Here is a 24,249-nt window from a genome sequence, read left to right on the forward strand (position 1 = left end):
TCACCTTGGTAATGAGAAAGAAATATTGCTGTACCAGCTGCTCCCCAGCTGTGTACAGTCTCGTCCTCGGGGCGGTGTATCGTCTGAACCGCTGCTCAGCCTCTCGCTGGACGGGGCTCGGGTGGCGTCCGAGTCCCCAGTGACGGTAAAGATAGAATCAGAGAGACTTGGCCTCTCATCGTGCGCCAGCGGGGCGAAGCTAAGCTGGACGATCTGCCTGGCGCTCTGGCAAACCGGAGCGTGGATCGCAGGGGTTAGCGTGGGCAGGTCAAAGGTCAGGACGGTTTGGGTGCTCGAGGTCAGCAGCTCTTCGCTGTCGAGGCTGTTGTACGACGTCCCTTTGGCTCGGTGAGACTCCATGATGCTCTCAAAGTGGCGGCTGAAGGTGTCCTCTGCAGCGCAACGAGGACCAGAGACCAGGATGGGGGATTTCAGGGCTGGGTGGTGGTTGTCAAAAAATGTTTCCATCGGTCTGGACAGAGAGGGAGATTTTAGAAACACTGCAACAACACAGCTGTGTTTGTAGAAAAGGTAAATGTGTGTTAACCGAGGAAACATCTAGAAAACTTTAGTTTTATGAAGTCTATGTCTACGCCAGGATGTACCGCACTGTACTAGAGAGCTGTGACTAATTCATGCAGAAGTGCCGCCAAACCTGTTTACAATCTACTAAAAAATAGGTTACAAGTGAGATCCAAATTCAGATCAGAATGTAGGTCAAGGGAAAGTCCTGCTTCACCAGAAAGTTTGGGAACTGGTGTGTGTTTGCAGACTGTGAGTGTGTGTGTTTTCCTGTCATGTTCACCTCTTCAGAAGGTGACCAAACACCTCCGGCTCTTCCTGAGCTGCATACTGCTGCTTCCTGTTATCTCCTTGCATCCTCACACTTGCCCAGCTCACCATCTCTTCCTCTTCCTCCTCCTCCTCCTCCTCATCTTCCTCGTCCTCCCTTCCCCTTCTCCTCCCCAGACCCCTCAGCGGGCTGCTGGGTGAGTTGCCCTGGACGCTGCGATTACTCCCAAACGCAGAGTCTGCGTCGTCCTGCTCGGCCAGCAGCACCTCGTCTATGTCCGTCTCGCGGTAGCAGCGTAGTGGGACGGCGTCCAGGTCGGTTTCTGAATACTTTAGCGTGCGGCGGATGATGCCGGTTTTGGGCGACGTGCCGATGATGGCTGGTGGAGGGGTCACCAGCTCTACTTCCACATGCTGCACCTCGTGATTGGCGGAAAGCAGAGGCAGGGATGAAGGTGGAGTCGGGGTGGGAGACTCACTGGAGTTACCACTGGGAGGAGCTGTGGAGGCTTCCAGAAAATCTGCAGATGGAGAGAGTTAAACACCAAAATCAGACAAATCAAATACAAGTTCTGCAGCCACTGTAGTTTCACTGACATGCTTTCAGGGGAGGGTGAAGCAAGGGGTAACTATCTACAACCTCACTGCTAGATACCACTAAATCCTACACACTGGAATTACTCAAACAGAAAGAGATAGTGCATTTGTTGGGTGCTATTTTGTGCAGTGGATTAACACCAAGCAGCACCCTGGAAGTCCAGAAACTGCAGTTCCTCAAGCGTCCACTTGAAGCTGGCTGCAGAAGTCAGCCTCCATAAGCCCCCATGTTCAAATGTCCAACCTCACAGCAATAATAAACAGGTTTACAGCCAAAACAACAATTTCCCCATTCATGACAACTGTACTGAGGGTGAATTTATATACAACTCACCTGTTCACATTATATTAAGGCTTAAAGTTATGCAAGATTAAGAGCGTGGGCACTTTGATTGACAGGTAGGTGCCATTACAGATGCCTTGTTTGTGCAACCAGCCTTCATTCAACCCGCCTCAACTCCACGACTTTGCCCATTTTTGGTTTAGAGCCACCACGCTGAGCTTCACGTCTATCATTAATACACATTTGATGCTCTAGTGAGTATTTGCAGCAGGTTTTCAAATGATGACAAAGGCTCAGAGTGGCATATAACATCTGAACACGTTGCCCTAAATAACAGACACTGACAAACCACACTGTGACTCTGGCACTGACATATCATCTTGTGAAGAATGAATAAAACCTCCACCCTGACACAACACGGAAACTGAAGTGCAGTGACTGGATGAAATCGAGGAGGACATTCTCTCACTTTTCTCCCCCCTGCTAGCAGCTTCCTCAGCGGGGGTCCCGAATAAAAACTCCCACTTGGCACGAGCGATCCTCTGACAATGGAGCGAGGGCACGGGCACCGCACAGCCGCTGTCCGTCTGAAAGACACACACAAAGACAAAAACTAGAGGATCGCTCTGCAGTGCAGCATTAGAGGAAGAGTCAGACATTTTGGGGAAATTGGCTTGTTCACACTCTGATGGACATCATGTCTGCACGTTAGACCTGTAGCCAGAGTTCAATACGTAATGTACTGACACAAGTTTGGTGTCAACTCGTCCATCATCCTCTCAAGAGATTGATGGATGGGTACAAATTTAACCAACAATGGATTATTTTTCTCAATTTTCTCATCATTCTCTCGGCAAGGAAGCGAATAAGTGTATTTATTAAGCTCTAGTTAGCTCAAAATATCAAAGTACTTCTCAATAGAATGAAGGACATGTACAGAGTTTCTTTTATCGCAGACACCCACCTGTATTCCTGAGGTGGCAGCCCCGGTCTCATTGCTCTGGTGACTGGACTGACTGGACTCTGGGGACACACAGTCCCTGTCGCCCAAGCTGCCGGTCACCCCGCTGGAGCTCCGCGAGGACGACCCTCCCATCGCTCCATTCTGTTCCACCTCTGCAGGTTCCTCGACCCTCTGCAGGCGTGGCTGTTGCCGTTCTCCAAATGCCTCCATCTCATTCCCTTGTCCTTCCTCTTCGCAACCCTCATCCTCCTCTGGAGAGTCCAGCACCACCGGTCCAAGAAGCAGGATCTCCCTCCTCCTTTGCTCAGCCCGTTTCTGCTGGGCAGTGGGACTGAGCGGTCTGTGGCGTTGACTTGCCTGACGACCAGCAATTTGGTTACTGCCGGACCTACATCCAGGCTCAGGGCTTGCCCTCGGACTGTTCTCCACCTGATTCCCCCACTGTTGCCTGGATGTCCAGCTGACCGGTGCCTCCTCAACACTCTGATTGATAAAGAGCCTGCGAGCGAGCTCTGTGCAGTCCCCTCTCTCGAAACAGCTCAGGTCTCCCCTCTTGTCCAGGCTCGGGGACCAGGAGTCTCTGGTGTATTGTGGGAGCTGACGACGGCGATGCAGGGTTGGGGTTTCTGGTGTTCGGAGGTCTGCTTGGAATAGCCTGGGGTCCCTCATGGGAGAGCTTAGCTCAGTGGGAGGATGTGAAGGACGGAGAACACGTGAAGGAATGGCGGGGGAGCTCGGAGCTGCAGATAAAACTGAACTATGTTGCTGGGATTTCTGAATGCACTCGTCCTGGTGTGTTTCAGAATTATTATGGGAGTTTGTTTCAAGTGACTGCGACTGCAAGATAGAGTTTTCAGGCTGGTGAGAGTCTGTGTTGTCGGTTGCTGGCGTGTGTTGGTCATTTAAAGGGATGTTCATCTTAAGCGTTTGCTTAGACTGTTGTGCATTTGAAGTTGAATTGTGAAATTCTCCAGAGTTTGAGCCGCTTGCAGGCTCACCTAAAGCGTTGTGCAACGAGGACCTTCTTGCCTCCGTGAAAATCGAAGATACTTTGGTAGCTTCCTCTGCTAGCCTGCGGGCAACTTCAGGACTATGAGCTGGAGAGGAAGATTTACTATCGCTTAACTGGTTCAAGCCCTCAATTACATTATTGCCAAGTTGGAGTATTGCCCCCTGTGGTGAAGAGCTCCTGTTACAGGTCCTGTGAACATGTCTTTTGGTGGCTGGACTGCCAGCCTTAGCTCTGTCCTCTCCTGACCAGTGACGTGGGATCTGGGACTCGGCACAGAACTCAGGCTTCGAGTGAGGAGACCGTCTGGACTGGGAGGATAGCTGGTCCGATGCCGGGCTCCGAGGCAGCCCGTAAACAACCGGGCTCCTATCGATAATCTGGTCTTTGGGGTTTACGCTGATGTACTGACGCTGAACAGGAGACCCAGCCCAGGACTGACAGCGTGGCTGTTGGTTATAGCGTGAGGATGAGGTATGCTCAAGTGCATGGGCTAGTTTAATCCTCAGTAGAGGGGAGCCAAACTCCTCCACAGCCCTCTGGGTAGCTGCCCTGCCGATGGGGTCCAAGTGTGGTTGACGAAGGCCAGGAGAGAACGTCTGCTGGTGACTTCCCGGAGATCGGAAAGTCAGCTTGGGACTGGAGCTGCACGATGAATCGGGACTCCCAAACCAAACTGGGTCGCTGAGCCTTTTCCGAAAGTGAGAGGGGGTGGATTTTTCCTCTCTGGTGCCTCTCTCGCACACAGAGTTGCGTGGACTGTCCAAGGTCTTCACATTGGACTTCTCAATGTAGCTGAAGGTGACTACCGACCGCTTTCCATCGCAGACTTCTTCCTCCTTGAACCTCCGGCAGTTGGGAGGTGTGTGAGGGAGAGGGACCTTTCCAGCAGAGGTCATTGGTGAAGAGTGGACGGCAGACACTTCATCACAGGGTGCACTCCAGCGTTTATTGACCGTTGGGGAGCTGCCGGCTTGCTGGAGCTGAAAGCTAACAGTGTTTCTCGAAGGAGACTGTCTGTGTGTACAATCCTGAACCAGACGGTGAGTTGTGGAGGTCTTGGTGATGGTCTGGCAGGTTGTCTGACTCGCTAGCTGAGAAAGGAGCTCCGTAGGATTGTCCTGAACCGAATGCCCCTGAGCAATCCCTTCCTTGTGTTCTCCGAACGCTACTTTCCCTCCCTTCTGATCTGGGGCAGACCTCACTTCCACATACAAATGAAGGACTTTTCCAGACTGGGACATGACCTCCTCTCAGGCCGCAATGAGGACAGGAAAAACGGAAATGGAGCAGAGAGAAAGAGAGAGAGAGTCTGAGGGTGACAAAAGGAAGTTCTTCTTTGTCCTCTTCTTTTATTTGTTGGTTTGTTTTTTTGGTTTTCCTGCTGGTGGTGGGTGTCAGTTTATTTTTAGACGGTCTTTCTTCTCCCTCCGTCTGTGTGCAGAGCAGAGACACACAGGCTGAACAGCCAGAGGACAGACATGCCCATGGGACACCTCCAACAGCTCCCTATTCCTCATACCTGTGAATGAAAGAAGGAGGAGTTGTTACCTTTGGTATTCTCAAATGACTCTGAATACACCGAGTACACACAGAGGGTATTCCAGTATTTATGATGCACACAAATAACTTGTTAATATTTCTCCTTGTATCAAACTACAATGAAGTCTTTACGTTTGGCTGCTGTTGTACTACATTTGTTCTTATTGTCAACAAATCCCATGACAAGACTAAAGCCAGCAATGTGTTAGTCAGTGTCTCAATACTTTTCAATTCCCTACTCTGTCCTTCAGCCTTTAAAACAGGTCTGTTCAGACAGAAATACGAGTTTTAGAGATTGCATATACAGTCAGTGCAAAGAGTGACTGTGGGAATATGTGATTTCGCCTCAGGTGACACAAGCTGTGGCATGATGTTTCAACCTGAAATTCGTGAACATAAGGAGACGAGACAGACATGGAAAAAGACCAGAAATTCTGAGGTCAGTCATTCTCACGTAACACACTCCACGCAAAGTTGGCGGTATGTACTGTAGCCCGTCATTAGTCAGTTATTTCAACCACTTCCGCTGCAACCTTAACCTGGTTACTAACTGTACGAAGGTAAAGCCAGATGTTTCTCCAGTGAAATGTGGAGATCACACCTACAGCTAACATCTGCATAGTATCTGTAACTCAGCTGTTTGGGGTGCAGTACCACTCCAGCAGATACATTTAGTTGGGGACTATTTTTAGGTCTGGATTAATACACATGGTGTTATACAGCATGACAGGGCAGTGTACTGCATGCAGGGCTGACTGGGGATTTGTTGAAATATCATCTTGCCTGCCTCATTCATTAACGTCTGGAGTGAAATCCACAATCCACGGAGGTGATTTTTTTTGTTCTCCTGGCAGCCCGTTACTTAATGCTCCATAAATAACACACACACACGCAAACTGAGGCTGTCTGATGTGTTAATTGATTTCTAAGAAAATAAGTAATAGTTCTTTAATCCTTTATTTTTAAGCAGTAACAGCACTCTCTCTCTGCCAAAACAAAATGCTATCGCCCGCCAAGGTACAGTAGCAGATGAGGGTAAGTGGCTCGAAATAGTAACAAGGCAAACAGCCTCCCTCAGATCACTGCAGCAGGTTAAACCCCCTAATCTGGTTAATTCACACCTCTTCTAAATGAATGCAGTTACAGTCTGACTGCCCCATTACAGCTAATTGGTGCATTATAAAGACGCCGCTGTTACCGTAAACGCAAACTTGTTGGACTGAATTACAAACGCATTCCCTTTGACGTTAACTGTAAATGTATTGGATTACTGCAATATTGACTGTATTGGTGGTGCAGTGGTTAGCAGTGTCACCTTACAGCAAAAAGGTTCCAGCCCCCTGTGACCCTGGGGAGGTTAAAGATCATGAAGGAAGGATGGACTGTGGACTGAAAGAGACGTCTATTTGTCATTCATCATGAGACATTTTGCAGTTCTGCAAGCTGCAGTAACCTCAAACGTCCACTTGAGGCTGGCTCCAGAAGTGAGTCAGTCTCCATAAGTCCCCATGTTAGACAGCAGAAATAAACATGTTTACAGCCTGGTACAAAAAACAGTTTTGGTCTCTGTAGCTAATTTCCACGTTCATGACAACTGTACCGAGGGCGAATTTATATACAACTCACCTGTTCACATTATATTAAGGCTTTGTTGTTGTTGGTATACGTTGTAACTCTTAACTAATTGGTACTTTATTGAGTGTATACTAGTAATCTGAGCAGTTTTCTCCTACTGTGGAACAACAGGACCTTTACTCAAAACAGCAAATCACAAAAAACATAATATTTTCTCTATTTTGGCCCCTTTTCAAGAGGTAAATATCTTGCATATACACACAGTATGTTTTGTGTGATATATATTGTACTGCAGTGGGGATGAGTAGCTTCATGAGAGAACATGAGCTCATCCTCCTGAGAGAGGAAGCAGGAAATTATCCCTCATTTCCTCCCCTGCCCTCCGTCTCCTCATTGATAAGACCTGGCGCTTTATCTCAATTGTGAATGAAACAATTCAACGCTCAGGATTCAGCCACATACGAATCTATTCAAGAGATTGAATTTCTGATTTCGAGAGGCTAAAATGAATCACGGGAAACCAGATTAGCCGGATCAGATTTTTATTTTAGGAATCGCTTCTGTCACGTTGATGCAGCATTGATAAAGAAGAGTAACAGCTTTTTTTGTCTCTTTCAAGCTGTATCTGTCAAACTTCAGCAGCTCGTTGACAAGCCAAGCATCCAAGCATCAGATCCAGGACACTGGAGGTGCTCAACCACATCATGCACCAAACACCAAACTCCTATCAGAGACACGTCTTTATTATTCCGCGTTCAAACCCGACGCCCAGGCCACTTTCTCCTCTTTCTTTGGAGCCGATTCCCCCGGCAGTTACTCAACTCAACCGAGCTGAACCCTTTCCAATCGTCGCCCTTCTGTTTAGCGTCGATGCACGGACGACTTTCCGCGCCAGCAACGCCACAACAGAACTCTTGTGTGGAAGGGAAGGAAAAAAAGTCACTCAAACAGGGATGGTGAACTCCAAACTGCTGCCAGCAGCGACAGATTGGAGTTGCCTTATGGTAGCAGTGGGAGAGAATGTGTGTGTTGAAAATTGAAGTTGACAGAACAAAGAGAACTTGTGAGAGACTTGGCACGCAAGGCGAGCAAGTTCCCTCCTTGACCCCGACGGATATTTCTGCCCTCGCTTCAAAAGAGACCAAACTCAATCTCACCGATCCTTTCCGTCTAACGAATTCTCCTCTTGGCTCTTAATTATGTCGCCCAGCCTCTCTCTGCATGGAGTAGCTGTTTGCTCCTCACATTCACTACTGGCCATCTGATTCAAATGTTTTCTGTTCACTGCGAATAGGAGCATAGGAATATCCTTAATTTGAAATGCAACTCTAATTAGCATGTTTTACTGCCTCTCCATTTGTCACACTCTCCAATCTTTTCACACCTCAGAGCTACTGTTCCCACACCTACACCATTCACAAAAAAAGGCCTTTTTTATTCCAGTTGTTGGTGGCTCCACGAGATCCCATTGTTTCTAAAAAGGTGTGAGGAAGACAGCATGGCTCTTTGGCTGCATCGTGAGATGATTAAAGGATGAAGCCTCCGGGCTGATTAGTAGATCTGTCATCTTTGTCTCTACCAAGAAAGACGACTTTCAGATTAAACTAAAAACAAATCTGTTTCTGTTAGTTTTGGCCTTTTTGTTGATCCCTGGCCTTGCAAAGCTCATGGAAAATAATGACGGAGGTGGACAGTCAGGAGCTGTAAAGTGTGTTCAGATGGAAGAAAGTAAAAATCTTCATTGGTGTGTTGCTTCAGATACAGGGAGTTTTATATTTTAGGAACAAGAGCGGCAGATTTACAACACAAAGTCATCAGCAGCAATCAGTTCAAACTTTCACCACGACGATCGTAAGGTATCGAAGGAATGCCTCGCTGGATGGCATTGCAGCATTTTAAGACTGGTTCAGCTTTAAGCTGCATTGTTTTTCCAGAGCTCTCTGCATCAACTGAGCAGGGCTGTTTGTCTGAATACAGCCTAATCTCCAATCAAATCACTCTGATATAAATCTATCCATCTGTTTTATTCCATTTTATCGAGGGTCTAGCAGGACGTCCCAGACGTCCCTCTTCTCCTGAGGGATCCTGAGGCATTCCCTCTAAAGGAAAAGGCTTCCACCACCTCCGTAGCTCTAACCTGTCTCTAAGACTGAGCTCACTCATTTACTCATTCACTACCCAAAGCTCATGACCACGGGTGAATGTTGGAATGTAGACCGACTGGAAAATCAAGAGCTTCGCCATCCAGCTCAGCTTCCCTCTTCCCGGCAACAATCCGGTACAACTCGCGCACTGACGCTGCACAAATCTCGTGAACAAGACCACAACATACTTGAACTCCTTTGCTTTTAGCAACAACTTTGACTGAGTACTGGTAAACACAAAGAACAGGGGGATGTTTAAAAAGCTGAGACCATCGACCTCTAACATAAACATGGACCTAATTTTGAACCAAATCAAGGATATTTGACCTAAAGTGTGAACCCAGCTGGTGGGTTTAAATTCTGCAGGTGGTTGTTGCACCCTCCGTCGATGAGACATCCTTGATTACAATGATTACTGGTGGAAACGTGGGCTGCTTTGCACCAAGCTTCCAAGAAACACTGTGGAACCAGTCTGTCCGATACTCCGGGGTAGATTTTGGCTGTGATGCACAGTCCTAAAAATAGGATGAAGAAGAGGAAATTGAATCTGTTTTTTTTTTTTTTGGTGTTTTAATCTGGACTGAAATCAATAAGAAAATTACCTTAAAACACTCACAGTGTTTTCAGGTTAATACGGACACACTCTCAGGCTGCGTCATAAACGTGACAGAGCTGGTGGAGGGATCCACAGGGCTTCATTCTCAGATATGATTTGTCACCATCAAGAGAGGAAGTCCCGTAGGACAACACTGGCCGGTATCGATTCTGGAAAGAGCTGAGATGAGCCTGAACTTCATTTGTGCCCCTCCTGATCCATTGATTCATCATCTGAGACAGGTGTTGATGGGAGCGAGCGAGATAAAGACGGGTGAGAGAGAGAACGTGTAGGGGAGATAGATGGAGGGCAGGAAACTCAGCGAGGGGGCAGCGAGGAAACAGGATGAGAGAGTCATGTATGTGAAGGAGAGAGCTGTGCTGGAAGTCGGCCAAAGTGATGAGAGTGTAGAGTTACAGGAAGGTCCATGTTAGAGGCACACAACTGCAGATGACAGTGCAAAGAGACGGTTTAGAGGGTCAGTTCACCTGAATACTTTCCCAACTTAACCCAGGTGGAGAAATTCTAGTAGAGCTGCAAATATCAGGGATGTGTATAAAATGATTTGTATAAAGATATGTAGTTTAATTTAATAGAGTGATGAAGCCAAGGACGTCATTTCCACTGGGGATGGGCTTGATGGGATTGAAGTCTTGTGGTTTTACTAGACTTCAGATGAGAGAAGTATTCAGATACTTTACTGCTGGAGATGTTTGTAGTTGAGCTACTTTATATACCGTTGGCTAGTTTAGGAAGGAGGAGAATTTAACACATAAAAGGAACAATTCGATTAACAATCCAGGCAGAAATACAAACAAATCCTCAATAACCGAAATGCAGAACTAAACCGGGAACAGAGGAAGGAACAAAAGGTAAGATTCAGTCACCATTAGACACCAGACAGACAAAGAAAACACAGGAACTAAAGAACAAGGCAGCACCAGGTGAGACTAATGAAAAACAGGCTGGAAAAACAAGGCAGGAAGTAGAAATGCGAGACACAGACATGGGAGAACTACAAAATAAAACAGGAAACACAAAACAAACAAGAAACCTCGAATTAGTGAGTTACATTCCAACTAATCTGACTTGCCTTCAAACCAATGAGCGCTGCTTAAATTTGTGTTTTTGCCCTGACTCTCAGGCAACTTTTATATAGCTGTTAAAAGTCCAATAATCAGTGCTTTCTCTGATGTTCTTGCGCCTCTGCCTTTCTCCTTCGATCCATACAGTAATCTACAGATCCATACTAATCGTGCTGCAGTGTTTTCTGACAGCTTGGCACCAGGTCCTGGTGGGACCGTCGCTGCCGTGCCAGGAGTGACAATAGAAACAGACCGTCACCACTCGCCACCTGCCGCGCTCAACACTGCAAATCGGCTAAAACTTGGACTTCAATCAACAGGGGATGTTTTCGCGCTTCTCCTGACTTGAGTTTGAACTATGTTATTTGGTCCATTGATTTGATCGGAGTCATCCAGTCATCAAACATCTTGCGCAGTCAGGTTAGGAGGCTGGTGTATTTGTATTTAAGAGGAAACGCTGTCTGAATTTTGTGCCAGAAAGAGTTTAACATTGAAAGACTCCCTCTTGATTCGTCTCACTCAGACTGCTGAAGCCTCTGAAATGTATTTTTTGAACGATGTATATTGAAATTATTGGAGTCAGATCTCTTTGAACAGAAACTCACTTTTATTGTACATGATGATGTTTAAAGATGGACGTCTTGTGCAATCAACCACGGCGTGAGAGCTGATGGTTTGAGCGACGTTTAAAAAAATATCCTGCACGGCCTTCGAGGGGAGCTATATACTTTATGCTCACTTTTTTGGCAACACCTGAAGGACAAAATGCATAAGTTGATAAAGACATAAAAAGGCCCGAGCTGCTCAGTGATGATGACTCATCTTCTTGTTGTCCTTCTCTGTCATAATCCTAACAGAAGTACACACACACACACACACACATATGGATACACTCCATCGGGGTGTATGGCTGTGTAGTTTATGAGTCAAATCACACAGGTAATTAAACCCCAGTCAGCATGCTCGGCTCTAATATTAGCTCCCTGGATACGATGGGGTGCGGGTGGGGGTTGGAGGGTGGTGCTGTGCTAATATTAGCTCTCCGTTTGCTTGTTGCTGACGTGGTGCACTGGCTGCTGTGATTTCTGCATCGTGACAGGTTGTGCAGTTTAGGTAGTAACACATTAAAAGCTCGAGGAGCATGAACTGAACGGGTGACACTCGCAGTGTGCACCAGCGCTGATCAATGCTATTGATTTCTCTACATGTGACACTTAGTTACATGACACTGCATTTGGCACAGCTGCCTGCTCATGCAGATTCCCAGGAAGGAGCTCACTGTCACACCCGAAACACATCCCGCTCAAGCTCGATGAACTTCCACCGCACTGGATCATAATTAACCAAGCGGCGAGTAAAGAGGATGAACTGGAATTAAAGAGACGGGTGTCAAAGCCGTCTGAGAAACATGACTTTGTTTGCGTTTGATACGAGGACTGCCTCCAGCTTCTTTCTTTCTGCGCTGCTGTCTTCAAAGACACATCCACACAAAGGAGTAGAGTCCTCTGACTCATGCAGAGGCACAAAAAGTGTGTATGTGATGCAGAGAGGCTCATTGGGGGAGAAGAGAAAGGAGAGGCATTCAGTCTGCAGCACACTGGCCATGACCGCGCTGCATGTACGAGTCCTGCACTCAAACACAGCTTCACTGTTAGTGCTGTATAGTTTATATTGGTATATGTCAATGCTGTCTTTAGTTAAATCTGAAACTTGTGTGGCAATAAAATTACAGCAGAGTACTTATAATATTATATACTTACTAGAATCTAGAATATGGAAGGTAATTTTAGTCAATATTTAAAAAAAAACATGGCCATAAAAAAATTATGGTTACAGAACTGATATATATTGCTACGAAACAAATATATATGGCTACAAAATAATTAATATGGCTATGAAACTAATGAATGTGGCTCTGAAACAAATATTTACGGCTATGAAATAATAAATATGGCTATGAAATCATAAATATGGCTATGAATGAATACATATGGCTATGAAAGTAATAGGTATGGCTATAAAATGAATATATAAGGCTATGAGATCATGAATATGGTGACTATGATTGACAAAACGACTGATGATTAAACGTGCGACAAGCTCAGCTGCTGCCAACCTGCCAGAAACAAAAGACACAATCTCAATGTGTCTACTTGCACAGAGTTTTATCTCCTCACCTCCACAGGTTGATAGTGGGTTATCTGCTGCTCGGTGCACCCAAGAGGATACTTAGATTTAGTTTGAACAAAAGGCAAAAAGCCTCAAGGCTGCTGAAAACCAGTGTAAATCTGCATAAACGCACCTGGGGATGTGGATATAACATGCTGCCACACTCTCACTACTGGACGCTGTGTCCCTCTTTTCCATAGCCTCTATTTTTAGTTGGTTTTGGACTATTTAAAGTGAAGAAATATGCTATTTTACACGACTTTGTGAGCTGTCACTTGGCCAGTTATATTATACCTGCAGCACATTTTTATAGAATAGTAGAAACCATCTCAGAAGTTGCTCTCGCTATGTCTTTGGTGTTTATTCAGCTCCAGCTCCCAGCTTCCATTTGCATGATTAAAAAGTCATTAGAGGCTCATTGAGATGAGACCAACCTGCAGGAAAAACCCAAAATAACTTGTTTTCTTGTTGTCTATTCCCAGATTATGACTCCAAACTGGTAAAATCTCACATTTCCTCGTCTCATCGTTTACTGCAGGGTCATATTCTACTCAATGGGTCAATGTAGAGAGGACAGCAGCACACTGACCCTGATGCAGACGAAATAGGCCATCATTCAGCGCCACACGGGACAGATTTTAAACACCTTTCTAGATAAACAAAAGCCAAAGGGAAGGAGAATTGGACGACCATGTTATCCACAGCAGTGATGGATGTGGTTCCAAACTGGTATATATGGCTGCAACTACGTCTGTTTTCATTGTTGATAATTAATATTTTTTGATTCTACAGCATGGGCCCCTTTCCTCAGTGCACAAATCACACCTACATGACAAGACCTCATCTTTTAGCTCTAACGGCTCAGCTGCCGAGTGCCGACAGTTCATCACACACACACTGATTTTTTCTTTGACCTCTACCCACCCACTGTTTCACCGTCGGGATGCACTCTGCAGAACTTTCTCAGACAGCTAGTACCATGAAAACTTAGACGTTTCTATATTTTGGCTGCCACTCTTTGAATCAAGTCATCTTGTTACACCCTCTTCTTCTGCATTAGGAATCAGTGCCAGCAGCTGTTTATCCAATAATATATGCATAGTGTAACGATGTCACTCATTCATTCCTGTAACGTCGCCCATTAGTTTGTGCACTACTATTTTGAACATGAACTTTATAAAACAGGTTTCTAAAGAGCGTAGGGAAGCTCAGTGTGTGTTTCTGCTGTGAAGTTTTTAACACGGGGACTTATGGAGACTGACTCACTTCTGGAGCCAGCCTCGAGTGGACGTTTGAGGAACTGCAGTTGAGACCATAAACTCATGCAGAAACTGTTTACTGAGGTAAACATACTTATAAGTCTAAGTGAGGCGAGAAGTAGGCTAATTTTCTCATAAGACTCAATACAATCAGACTTCTTTTTGCAACCAGTGCAGTCTCCTCCTGCTGGCTATAAGAAATAATGCAGGTTTAAGTCAAATTTGCGTTTTTCTTTTGGCAATTTTCGTCAGTTTCGCTTTAAATTTGGGCTTTGCAACTGATTTCAGACTTTTCCTACAAAATAAAGAGAGAAGCGTCGGCCTAAATCATTACAACAATATTCAATAAAAAATATTTTCTGGCATGCAATTAATACAAAATCACATGCAGAAATATTAAATGGTTCAAAGCGGTGCATTGTCCTCCTGTTAAACAAACTCTTGACATGTAAAACAAGTCTTCACGACACATTTGAGTTGCTATGAGGAGTGGAAACATAACCACTACAAATGAAATGTGATATTTCCCGATCACAGACAGTGGTGGCCTTGCATGTATTGACACGCTCGCTCAGCTTAATTATGCAGTCCTTCGTTTCACACATGTTCTCTCATTCATGCCTTCACACTCATAACCTCACCCACCCACGCAAACACACACAATATACTGAAGAGTCCCACTTTTTTTCCAACCATTAGTCATGGGTTCATAAGTCTTACAACATGACACACATCTGTATCGTGGTGCAAAGCTATCAAGCCACCTCGCTGGTTGTTTATCTGGATCAACCCTGAACTGTCAGCACAAACCAGACCAACCAGCAGCCACATTTGTACAACAGACACACCAACACACACACACACACACACACACACAATATCTCTCATCTCAATCTCACACTCACCTCTCCTCCTCTCACAGCCGTTCATCCATACAGGATTTACACCTCCCACATGGCTTAGCTCGTCTCATCCTTTCTGTTTTTCCTTCTTCCTTCCCAATCATCTTCCTTCCTTCTCTCCACAGCAGAGCAGTGCAGACCTGTCCGACCAGCCTCCCTCCCTCCTTCCTTCCTTCCCCGGCAGCGACACTCACGCTCAGCCACCCTTAGCCCTGCCTCCTTCCCCTCCCCTGTGCTTTTCACATGCATGCTGAGTCAGTGTGAAGTAGTTAGTAGAGGGAGGGAACGTGCAAGACAAGGAGGCATGGAAGTGTTTAAAGGCACCGGGCACTCGTACAAGCTGGACCACCACCCTCTCTCTCTCTGTGTGTGTGGGCATCGGTTCAAAATAAAAGTGGCAGATGTGAGTGGATGAAAACTGGACATGTGGTCGGATCTGCAGGGCGGCGACATCTCGAGCACATGCGAACCCCTCCTCCCAAACACCTCAGTGGTTAATGAAAAGATGGCAAGCAGAGACACTAAACCAACATGAAAAATATTTAAAAATGTAAAAATTTATCACATGTAAACGGTTATATATTTACATAAACATGATGTGTACATGTGATACATTTACCTGATATACAGGTGTGTTTTTCTGATTTTTAACATGCATTTCACATGTGAATTATTTCATATATGAAACCTTCACATGTGCTGTTTTATATAGGACAAAATAATACAGAATATAGAGAGTAATATGGACATTCACAACAATTTTACTTCACATGTGGGTGGGTGAAATATCTCAGGAATACAAAGCCAAATAAAGATATAATACAAGACTTTTTCCTCAAATGCAACTTTTAAACCTGAAAGTCACATCCTGAACGACTCATCTGTATTAATGTCTTTTAAAACTTGTGATGTGTTTAATGCTATTTTCCATTTCCTGGCCAATAAACAAACTTTTGAAGACATTTCAAAGCAACATTGTGTTGTTAACTAGTGAGTCGACAACTTCAACAAGTCAGACATCAACACGGTCAACAACAGCAGCAGCAGCTGATATCACTGACTAGTCCAACAGCAGTCAGCCCAGCTCGGCGTCTGTCTGTCTTGTCCGGTGACTTCTAGCTCACTCACACTCTCTCTTTCTCTTCTTAGTTTCCCCTTTAATGTCTTCTGTCATTATGTCAATAGAGGATGTTGAGCCCCCTCACCCAGCTCCTGTTCTGGCACGACACCGACTCCACTCCCTGTCGGGTAACAAACTGAGCTAACATTGGCCATGTTGCGTAACGTCTATATTTGGTACATACAATGTAAGTGTTTATTTTTGTTAGTTTGTGCCAGTTTTTAAATAATTCAATAGAACATAAATAGCAACATAATTTCCGTCAATGCTGCTGGACTAGATGCATAAAACAGCAATTCTGTGTGACAGATATTTAATAAAAAAAGGTTTCTGAAGGCAGATAACGAAAAAATGAGGGACATATGTGAGCTATGATTTATCAAAAACCTCTGACAGGATCTGAACACATCTGAGGGAAAGGAGCTCACGCTCACTCTACTGAAATATTAAAGAGAAGCCTCGGATGAACAAAAACGCTATTTCGCCATATGAACGAACATGTTCCCACACTCAGGTACTCAAACTATAAATGTGTTGGGTGAAGAAAAAACTACCTCAAATCCCTGATTTTTGTTTTTTGATCAATTTCCCTCCAAAGTTTTGGTTAAAGCTTCACCAGGTGTGGAAATATACCTGTGTTATCATCTCGAATCATAAAATTAAGCCACAAAAAAGTGATTTCGAGAATCCCGTCGTCTCTAAGTGAGCCAGACTGTCTGAAGGTATTTTTTGACACCACCTCCATTTCTAACACGTACAAGGAAGAATTTAATTCTGTCTGAGGGAGATGCATTTCACAGATTTTATGTTACATGCCGTCATACTTTGCTTTAAACTTTGCAAAAATATGAATCAGAATTTCTTTCTGTCACTTCAGGTCTCTGTATATTATTTATGATGATAACGTGGCAGAAATCCATAGTAATCTTTAAAACAGTGTGTCCCTGATTTCAGACACAATTTAACAAAGGCAGCTTCTCATTTCTAGCCAATTAACGACGAATCTGTCAGATTGTATTAAGCTTCATTCAGCTTCGCCGATGATGCACGTCTTTGCTTATTTTTAGATTATACTCTTTAAACTGTCGATGGTTTACGCCCATTATTGTAGATACAAATCCAGGAGAGCAGGCTATAATAACTGTCTCCTGCATTGCAGGGTTACTCGTGTTCAGCCTACAGGATGACCTTCATGTGAGATATTTTGTTTATTTTAGACATAACCTCAGTAGCACAACAAAGAAAACAAAATTAGAAATGTAGATTAGAATACTGGAACTTCCTGTCAACACAAACTGAACAGTTTGAGTTGGTGTTTCAGTCAGTCGGTGGTTTTGCTTGTTGATCCATCGATCTCTGTGATATCTAATGTCAGGCTGGCTGGCCATGAGACAACAGACCTTTCTCAGATTTACAACCAGTATTAAACTTTGGCCTTCACAATTACAACTTCCTCCGTCTTGTCTGATCCTAACAGCCTTCGGACGCTATGACGAGAAACCTCGCGAACACAACAGACCCTCAAATCAAAGTTTTAGAGAGTGGAGAGGTTTCCAAATGGGCCAACGACAGAAATAACTTTTCAGGATAGATGTGTAGATAGACTATATTGCCAAAAGTATGTGGACATACAATCAGCCTCCATGCTTCTATTCTAAAGCATTAGTGAGGTCCAACATTGACGTTCAGGTCTGGATACCAGTCAGTTTATCCCAAAGGTGTTGGACAAGTTTGAGGTCAGGGGCTCTGTGCAAGGTCAAGTTCTTCCACACCAAACTGGGAAAACCATTTTTTTCCATGGAGCTCACTTTGAGCACATGCAGAGTCAAATAGACAAATGAGAAACAATTTAACTACTGGCATATTAACATACATAGAAGCACATAAACAAGGAAAAATTACTAACTGTGAGCAAGTTGAGCAACAAAGTCTGACGGGCAAACCGCTTCTGAAATACTCCTGGTGGAGTTTGAAGTCACGTAGAGAACGGACCATGACGGTGGAGTCCAGTTCCCTCTGAACCACAACAGTCTGAGGTTTAAGAAGTTAAAATGTATATAATGTCTACATGTCCATGTTTACATTAGGTAGGAGTTAACACAGCTATTTTATGTCTTATTCAAGAACTTGTGATGGATATTATTCTTGACGGTCGTCGTCCAATCGCACCTTCGCGCTAACAAACCAACGGCCGACCTTTGTGCAATCCTGTAAACTCTAATCTAACCTTGCTCTTCCCCGTGCTTCAGGAAATCCTGCCAATCCTGCACCATTTCGCGATAGATAGATAGATAGATAGATAGATAGATAGATAGATAGATAGTTTGACCTCTACTGAGCCCTTGAAGCAGGCAACAGCTCATTTATCAAAAGCGGTTGCTGAAAACGTCAAAGTGTGCCGCTCATACAGCATCCTCCAGTCAAACATCAGATCCGGACAGATCAAGAAAACTTACTAGTTGTAAGCACTTTAGTTATAATAATACCGTAAAGAGTTTGGAGATGTTTGACAATGACGTACCTCTGATAGAAGATTCATCACCGCTTTCATAATCTTTTCCTCAGAGTCAACAAAGCTCTAAAGTCAACAGCTGCCCAGTCACAGGTTTCCTCTTTGTGTTAAAGTGTATGAGGTGAAACAGGTGAAAATGACAGGCAGCTATCAGCGGCAGCCCATCGCTGCAGACTGCACCAAGCACCAGCGAGCCAGCTTTTTACCTTCCAGCAGTGTCAGCACTCCTGAGGCAGATGTGGATGAAAAGCAGGAGGCGGTGGAGGTGGGGGGGGGTGCTTTGGGCAGCCTGTGTGAAAACAACATCTTGACCGCTGTTCTATTTCAGACAAACAACATTAGGGACAATCAAATTAAACCATCATGTCGATTGCCTCCCGACAGCCAATGGCGATCTTTGTGGCTGAACTTGAGAGTCCTACAGGAGCGAACAATGGCGCTCGTTGTTGATCGATGGGGGTTTAAAAATAAACTCCTCGATGTGACAAGTGGAGGATCAAGATCAGATCTCGTCTTCCTCTCAATCTGTCCTTCACTCCCAACTGTCTTTCCCCACCACGTAAGGTCAAGAATACACAGAAGTCTACATTTTGATTACTGGTAAAACTAGTTTTGACAACCAATTAAATGTTTTTAAGTCTATCAAGGAAAAAGTCAAACAGTTGATACTTTTTTTCTGTTTTATATCATTATGAATTCAATATATTTGGATTTAGCTGCATCATTTTAGTAGTAAAATTAGATGAATCTGGCATTGAACAGCGTACGTGGTAACGGTAGATGGCACTGCCAATTTAAAGGGTCACTCTCTCTTCTTAACTTCATCCATCAACCTCTTCAGTATATTCTCCTCTGCCATAATGTCACATCGCTTGCTTGCCCTGCTCCTGTTCTGGCATGACACCGGTTCTTGTCACAGTCCATTCCTCTGCCACTCTGCCAGTAGTTTTCCACTCTGCTCACTCTCCCTGCCGGCTACTCCCCTCTCATCCACCAACTCCTGTGCACTCAGGTGCTCCTCATCAGTATCCAGCGATATGTCGCCAGATTGTCTTTGTACCATGCAGAACTTTCCAGGCTTGATTTCCCGGTTCCGACCCCGCTTGTTCCTGACCCAGACTCTTTGTCTCTGCCCTGGTAAACCTGACTGCTTTCCATCCCGGACTCCCAACCCAGCCTGTGAGTTTCCTGGTGTTATTCCGTCTGCATCTGTTTGGCGTCCTGCCGCTCCGACTTCTCCGTGGCAGATTACTCATCGGCCGCCTTCGGAGCTTGTGCTTGGGACTTCTGAACTGCAGCTCCGTCGAAAGACTTTTAAAGAAAGACTGTGTTCCCGCCTACTGCCTAGTGTAGTCATCTGTTACCAGAAGTGTAATAAAGTACTGCATTTGGGTCTTCCTTATCGGTGACAGGTTCTACTACCTCTCAGCAGGCCTGGAAACTTCCGTCGTCCAAAACGCCTGTGGTACAAACACTAACACTCCTCCGGTGCTCTGAGCTCACAGTTCGGGCAGCCCGGCTAACAAACTGAGCTGACAGCAGCTACATTTGGCAGCAGTTTACTTCACTGTCCATCAGGAAACTCTGTAATTCACAGAGAGTTGAGGCGGAGCAGCCGGAGGACATCAGAGGGGAAACCAGAAAACATTTCCTCCATAAAATATGATCCAGTTTCACCAGAATCAGTGAAATAGTTGGTGTGTGACTTAATGCCGGGAAGCGTTACGTACTTCTACAGTGTGAGAACAGACGTACTAATGACAGAGACACCGTTCACCTGATCACAGGTCAGTGTAGCGTCAACATGATTTTTAACTTGTTTGATGCTAGAAAAGTTGCACAATGTCGCTTTTTAACGGAGGGGATTTTAACCCAAATAAAGACAGTCTAAATATTTATCAGCGTTTCACAGAGCTTAAGATTTATGTAACTCTACTTCGCCATTAAAACCTCTGGACTCAAATAAACTGTAATATCGCTTACTGCATGGCACTGTGGGCTATCAAGCATACAGAAGAAAATCAATTACTGGCATTGAAATGTTACCAAACAGCCAAGAATGAAGCCGGTATCTCCGTACTCATATTACACCGCTGAGTGACCGGCATGACAAAATGAGAAGGCATTTCGGCATGTAACAAGGAGAAAGCGCCTCTATAACAGATTTGCGTTTCATTAATCACGCCGGATCCAGGCCACTGCAAAGCGCTCCATCTGCATCGCAGCCAACGTACAGAAAAAGCCTCACAGATTGGAGCAGCTAGCAGCAGACGACCACTCATTATACAGAAACACAGCAGGATTGTAAAATGCTAATGCTCGCCATCATCACACAGGCTCGCTCCTATCCAAATGCTAAAAGGCCCTTTTTCATTGCCAGCGCTCTCACCTCCTAAATACTCCCACTAGCACCACCTCCGAAAACGTATTCTTGGCTTTTTCAGCGCTTGTGAGCAGAAAATACACCGTACAGCTCGACGCTGCGAGTTGTACTTGCAACAACTTGGAACAAAAAGGCAACCAAGGCAACAACCATGGGCTAGTGAGGGGGGGCGAAGAGTGGGAGAGTGTAGGAAGAAATAAAAACAGACGTGGGAAGGAGAATATAACTGCAATTTAAGCTTGCTCTGGTCACTAATGCTGTTTTCTCAGCACCATTAACAACATGAGAATCGAAAAACCAGGCCCGACCATCTCAGTCTTCCAATAAGAACTGACGGGGACGTTGTTAGCACTAACCACTTTGTTATCGCAGCTCTCACACAGGCCATCAAGGCGTCTGTGTGTGCTCCTGCGTCCTACAATAAAAGCTTTTATCATCTAACCGAGGGATAAACCTGCCGATATTCGATACGTTCTCGTCAATAAATGTCATGAGAAAAACAAAACCGATAATGAGTTGATCCTGTGAACCCAGACTCTAACAGTTCCCATTCATCTGGGCTGAAAGCTCCATTTAAAACACATCAATGAGCCACACATGTTCTGTAATTAGCATGAAAGCATTATTGTAAGTCCTATATGTGCATTTAGCTTGGTGGCAGACTCGCTCATCTCCAGTTCAGACTGTAAAATACAAAACTGGACTCGAGTATACAACGTGCCAGGAGACACATTCAACAAATCAAATGTGATGAAATAAAATCAGAAGTACTGCAGCTTTTTCAATACCGAGTCCTGTTTAAAGGTCCAGTGTGTGGGATTTATAAGACACCTAGTGGTGAAGTTGCACATTGCAACCAACTGAATACTCTCCCACGCCTCACCCTCTCCTTGCAAACATGTCTGAAAAACTGCAAAAATTCAAATTTAAAAAAGCAAAAGGTCAGATCAGAGTTTGCACACAAGCAGAACTCTCTGTGGCTGTGAAGTGAAGCCAACACAGGAAGTGCAGTTCTTCAAACGTCCACCTGAGGCTGGCTCCAGAAGTGAGTCAGTCTCCATGAGTCCCCATGTTAAAAACTTCACAGCAGAAATAAACATGTTTACAGCCTGGTACAAAAAACAGTTTTGGTCTCTGTAGCTAATTTCCCCGTTCATGACAACTGTACTGAGGGTGAATTTATATACAACTCACCTGTTCACATTATATTAAGGATTAAAGTTATGCAGGATTAAGAGCGTGGACGCTTTGATTGACAGGTAGATGCCACTACAGGTGGCTCTGCATTAAGCCAGTCTCAGGTCCACCGACGCTCCACATCCACTCTTGTTCACAGTCAGTGGTTGCACAGTTGAGTACAGTGAGTCTTTGGTTGTTCACCTCCTTTCTTCCTTCCTGCTGTTTTTCCCCTTCGTTGTGTTTCTGTCTGTCTCTGACGTGGCCTCCGCCTTTCCGCTCACCTTTTGATTACCGCACCTGCGCCTCATCAACCAATCAACCTATGCTGCATAAATCCTCGGCTCAATCTTCCAGACCTCAGCCTCCGCAGTGATAACAGCTCTGCAGCTGACGCTGAAGTTTTTGACCTTTTAGGACAAATTGTTATTTTCCTTGTGCCTTCAGGAAAACCTCCGTCAGCCATCCTCCGGCCACATCCAGCTTTGTTTGTCTCACATCTGCACTCTGGGATTGTTGTCACCCCGGACACTGGCTCCCTCACCTGCAATGCACATTCCCCTTGGTGTTGTAAATGAGAAAGATTCGGTCTCCTGCTGGTGTTTGCACTTGAGGCCGCTGAGGTTCTCATTAACAGCCTGTTAAAACAGCATCAACACCAACCTTTAATGTGATTAAAGCAGGAACGTCTTAAATTCATCTATAAAGATGTTTGTACACCTCCAGAATACGACACTTCCTGCTGATTGGTGTTAAAATAAGACAAAGCAGACGACGCAAAATGCCATTTTAGTCTAATTATCAAGACGAGTTTCCTGATGGACAGTAAAGTAAACTGCTGACAGCTGTAGCTGCTGTTAGCTCAGTTTGTTAGCCGGGCTGGCAAGACTGTGTTAGTGTTTGTACCACAGGCGGTTTGGACCACCAGGAAGAAGAAGAGGAGGTTTTTCATGATGTTTGACAGGTAGCAATGTTAGTGTTGTGCCAGAACCGGAGCTGGGCAATACAACCAGGCTCAGCAGCCTCTACGGACATAATGTGAAATAAAAGGCTGAAAGACAGACGCCGAGCTGGGCTGACTGCTGTTGGACTAGTCAGTGATATTATTAGTAATATAGCTGGCTGCTATGTCTTGTGTTGTTGACCTTGCTTGATGTTTGGCTGTTGGCAAAGTTGTCGAGTTTTTGATCATAAATAATGAAATCATTACAAATACACGTGTACAGCTGTCTCACGCTAAAACTGGGGCCACTAAATCACAAAAATACCAATTTCGATATATTATTGTTTTAAAAAATGGTAACATGCAGTTCATAACAAACACAAAACAGTTAAAGGGTTCTGAGAGAAACGTCCTTTTCCCTCCGACCACCGGCAGCACCACCATCCATTCACTACAACCCAGTCTAGACTGAGCCCCAGCTGGGTTGGGGGGGGGCGACGGGTGGATTCATAAACTGCAACAAATGAAGACAAAATGCTTCCAGCTGCCCTTGACGGCTGGGGATGGCTCTGCTCCCAAACTAATATCTGACAGGGTCTCCAACCGGCCATGCAGCCTCTGTCCTCTCCGAGCTGCAGAGACTTTACCTGCAGTGTCATTTATCAACGGGGAGCATGCATTAGCATACAGGCAAACTGTGTCTTGACAGAAGAATAAATGAATTATTGGACGCCCATGAGACATGTTTCCATCTGTCAGGAGGAGGGAACTAACATCCTCAATTAACATTTGAGCAGCTTAAAAAAAACAAAGAAATTTACTATGAAAAATGGATTTTCCTGTCTGACTGTTCCAGCTTCAGATCAAAGTCTATGAATGGATGGGAAAGTTTGTGTCTGGCTTGACTGTTTTTCACCTGATAAACCAACCGACTGCAGCAAAACATCACACATGCAACATGAAATCTTATTATTTCCCCCTCATCCATCCATCCATCCATCCATCCATGAGAGCATAAGACTGAAAATACCAGCAGGTCTGCATTCACCTGTGTGCTCAGGTGCGACAAACTTATCTAAAAATCCTCTCACGTACACACTCACCTCCATAGATAAGCCAACTTTTTGTTGCCCCAAGGGCGAAACTTGGCTCGGCTGTGAATGGCACGCACGGATGCGTCAGTGACAGAGGTCTCTCCT

At 44.9% G+C, this 24,249-nt stretch overlaps 1 protein-coding gene across 3 annotated transcripts in view; it reads right to left on the minus strand.

The window, feature by feature from the left end:
* The window catches only part of LOC104928987 (PH and SEC7 domain-containing protein 1), an 81,127-nt gene that overhangs the window by 56,519 nt on the left and 359 nt on the right, over nt 1-24,249 (minus strand). For 2 of the 3 annotated variants that reach the window (XM_019275020.2, XM_019275018.2), the window contains exons 2-5: nt 2,637-5,167; nt 2,142-2,259; nt 806-1,313; nt 5-472 (exon numbers count right to left, since the gene is read on the minus strand). In XM_019275020.2, the coding sequence (XP_019130565.1) occupies nt 5-472; nt 806-1,313; nt 2,142-2,259; nt 2,637-4,889 (3,347 nt within the window). In that variant the 5' untranslated portion in view covers nt 4,890-5,167. Of the gene's footprint in view, nt 1-4; nt 473-805; nt 1,314-2,141; nt 2,260-2,636; nt 5,168-14,919; nt 15,116-24,249 lie in introns of those variants that run through there. The other variant, XM_019275019.2, reaches the window with a different exon arrangement.

This window comes from Larimichthys crocea, chromosome XVI, assembly GCF_000972845.2.
Source record: "Larimichthys crocea isolate SSNF chromosome XVI, L_crocea_2.0, whole genome shotgun sequence".
Taxonomy (NCBI): domain Eukaryota; kingdom Metazoa; phylum Chordata; class Actinopteri; family Sciaenidae; genus Larimichthys; species Larimichthys crocea.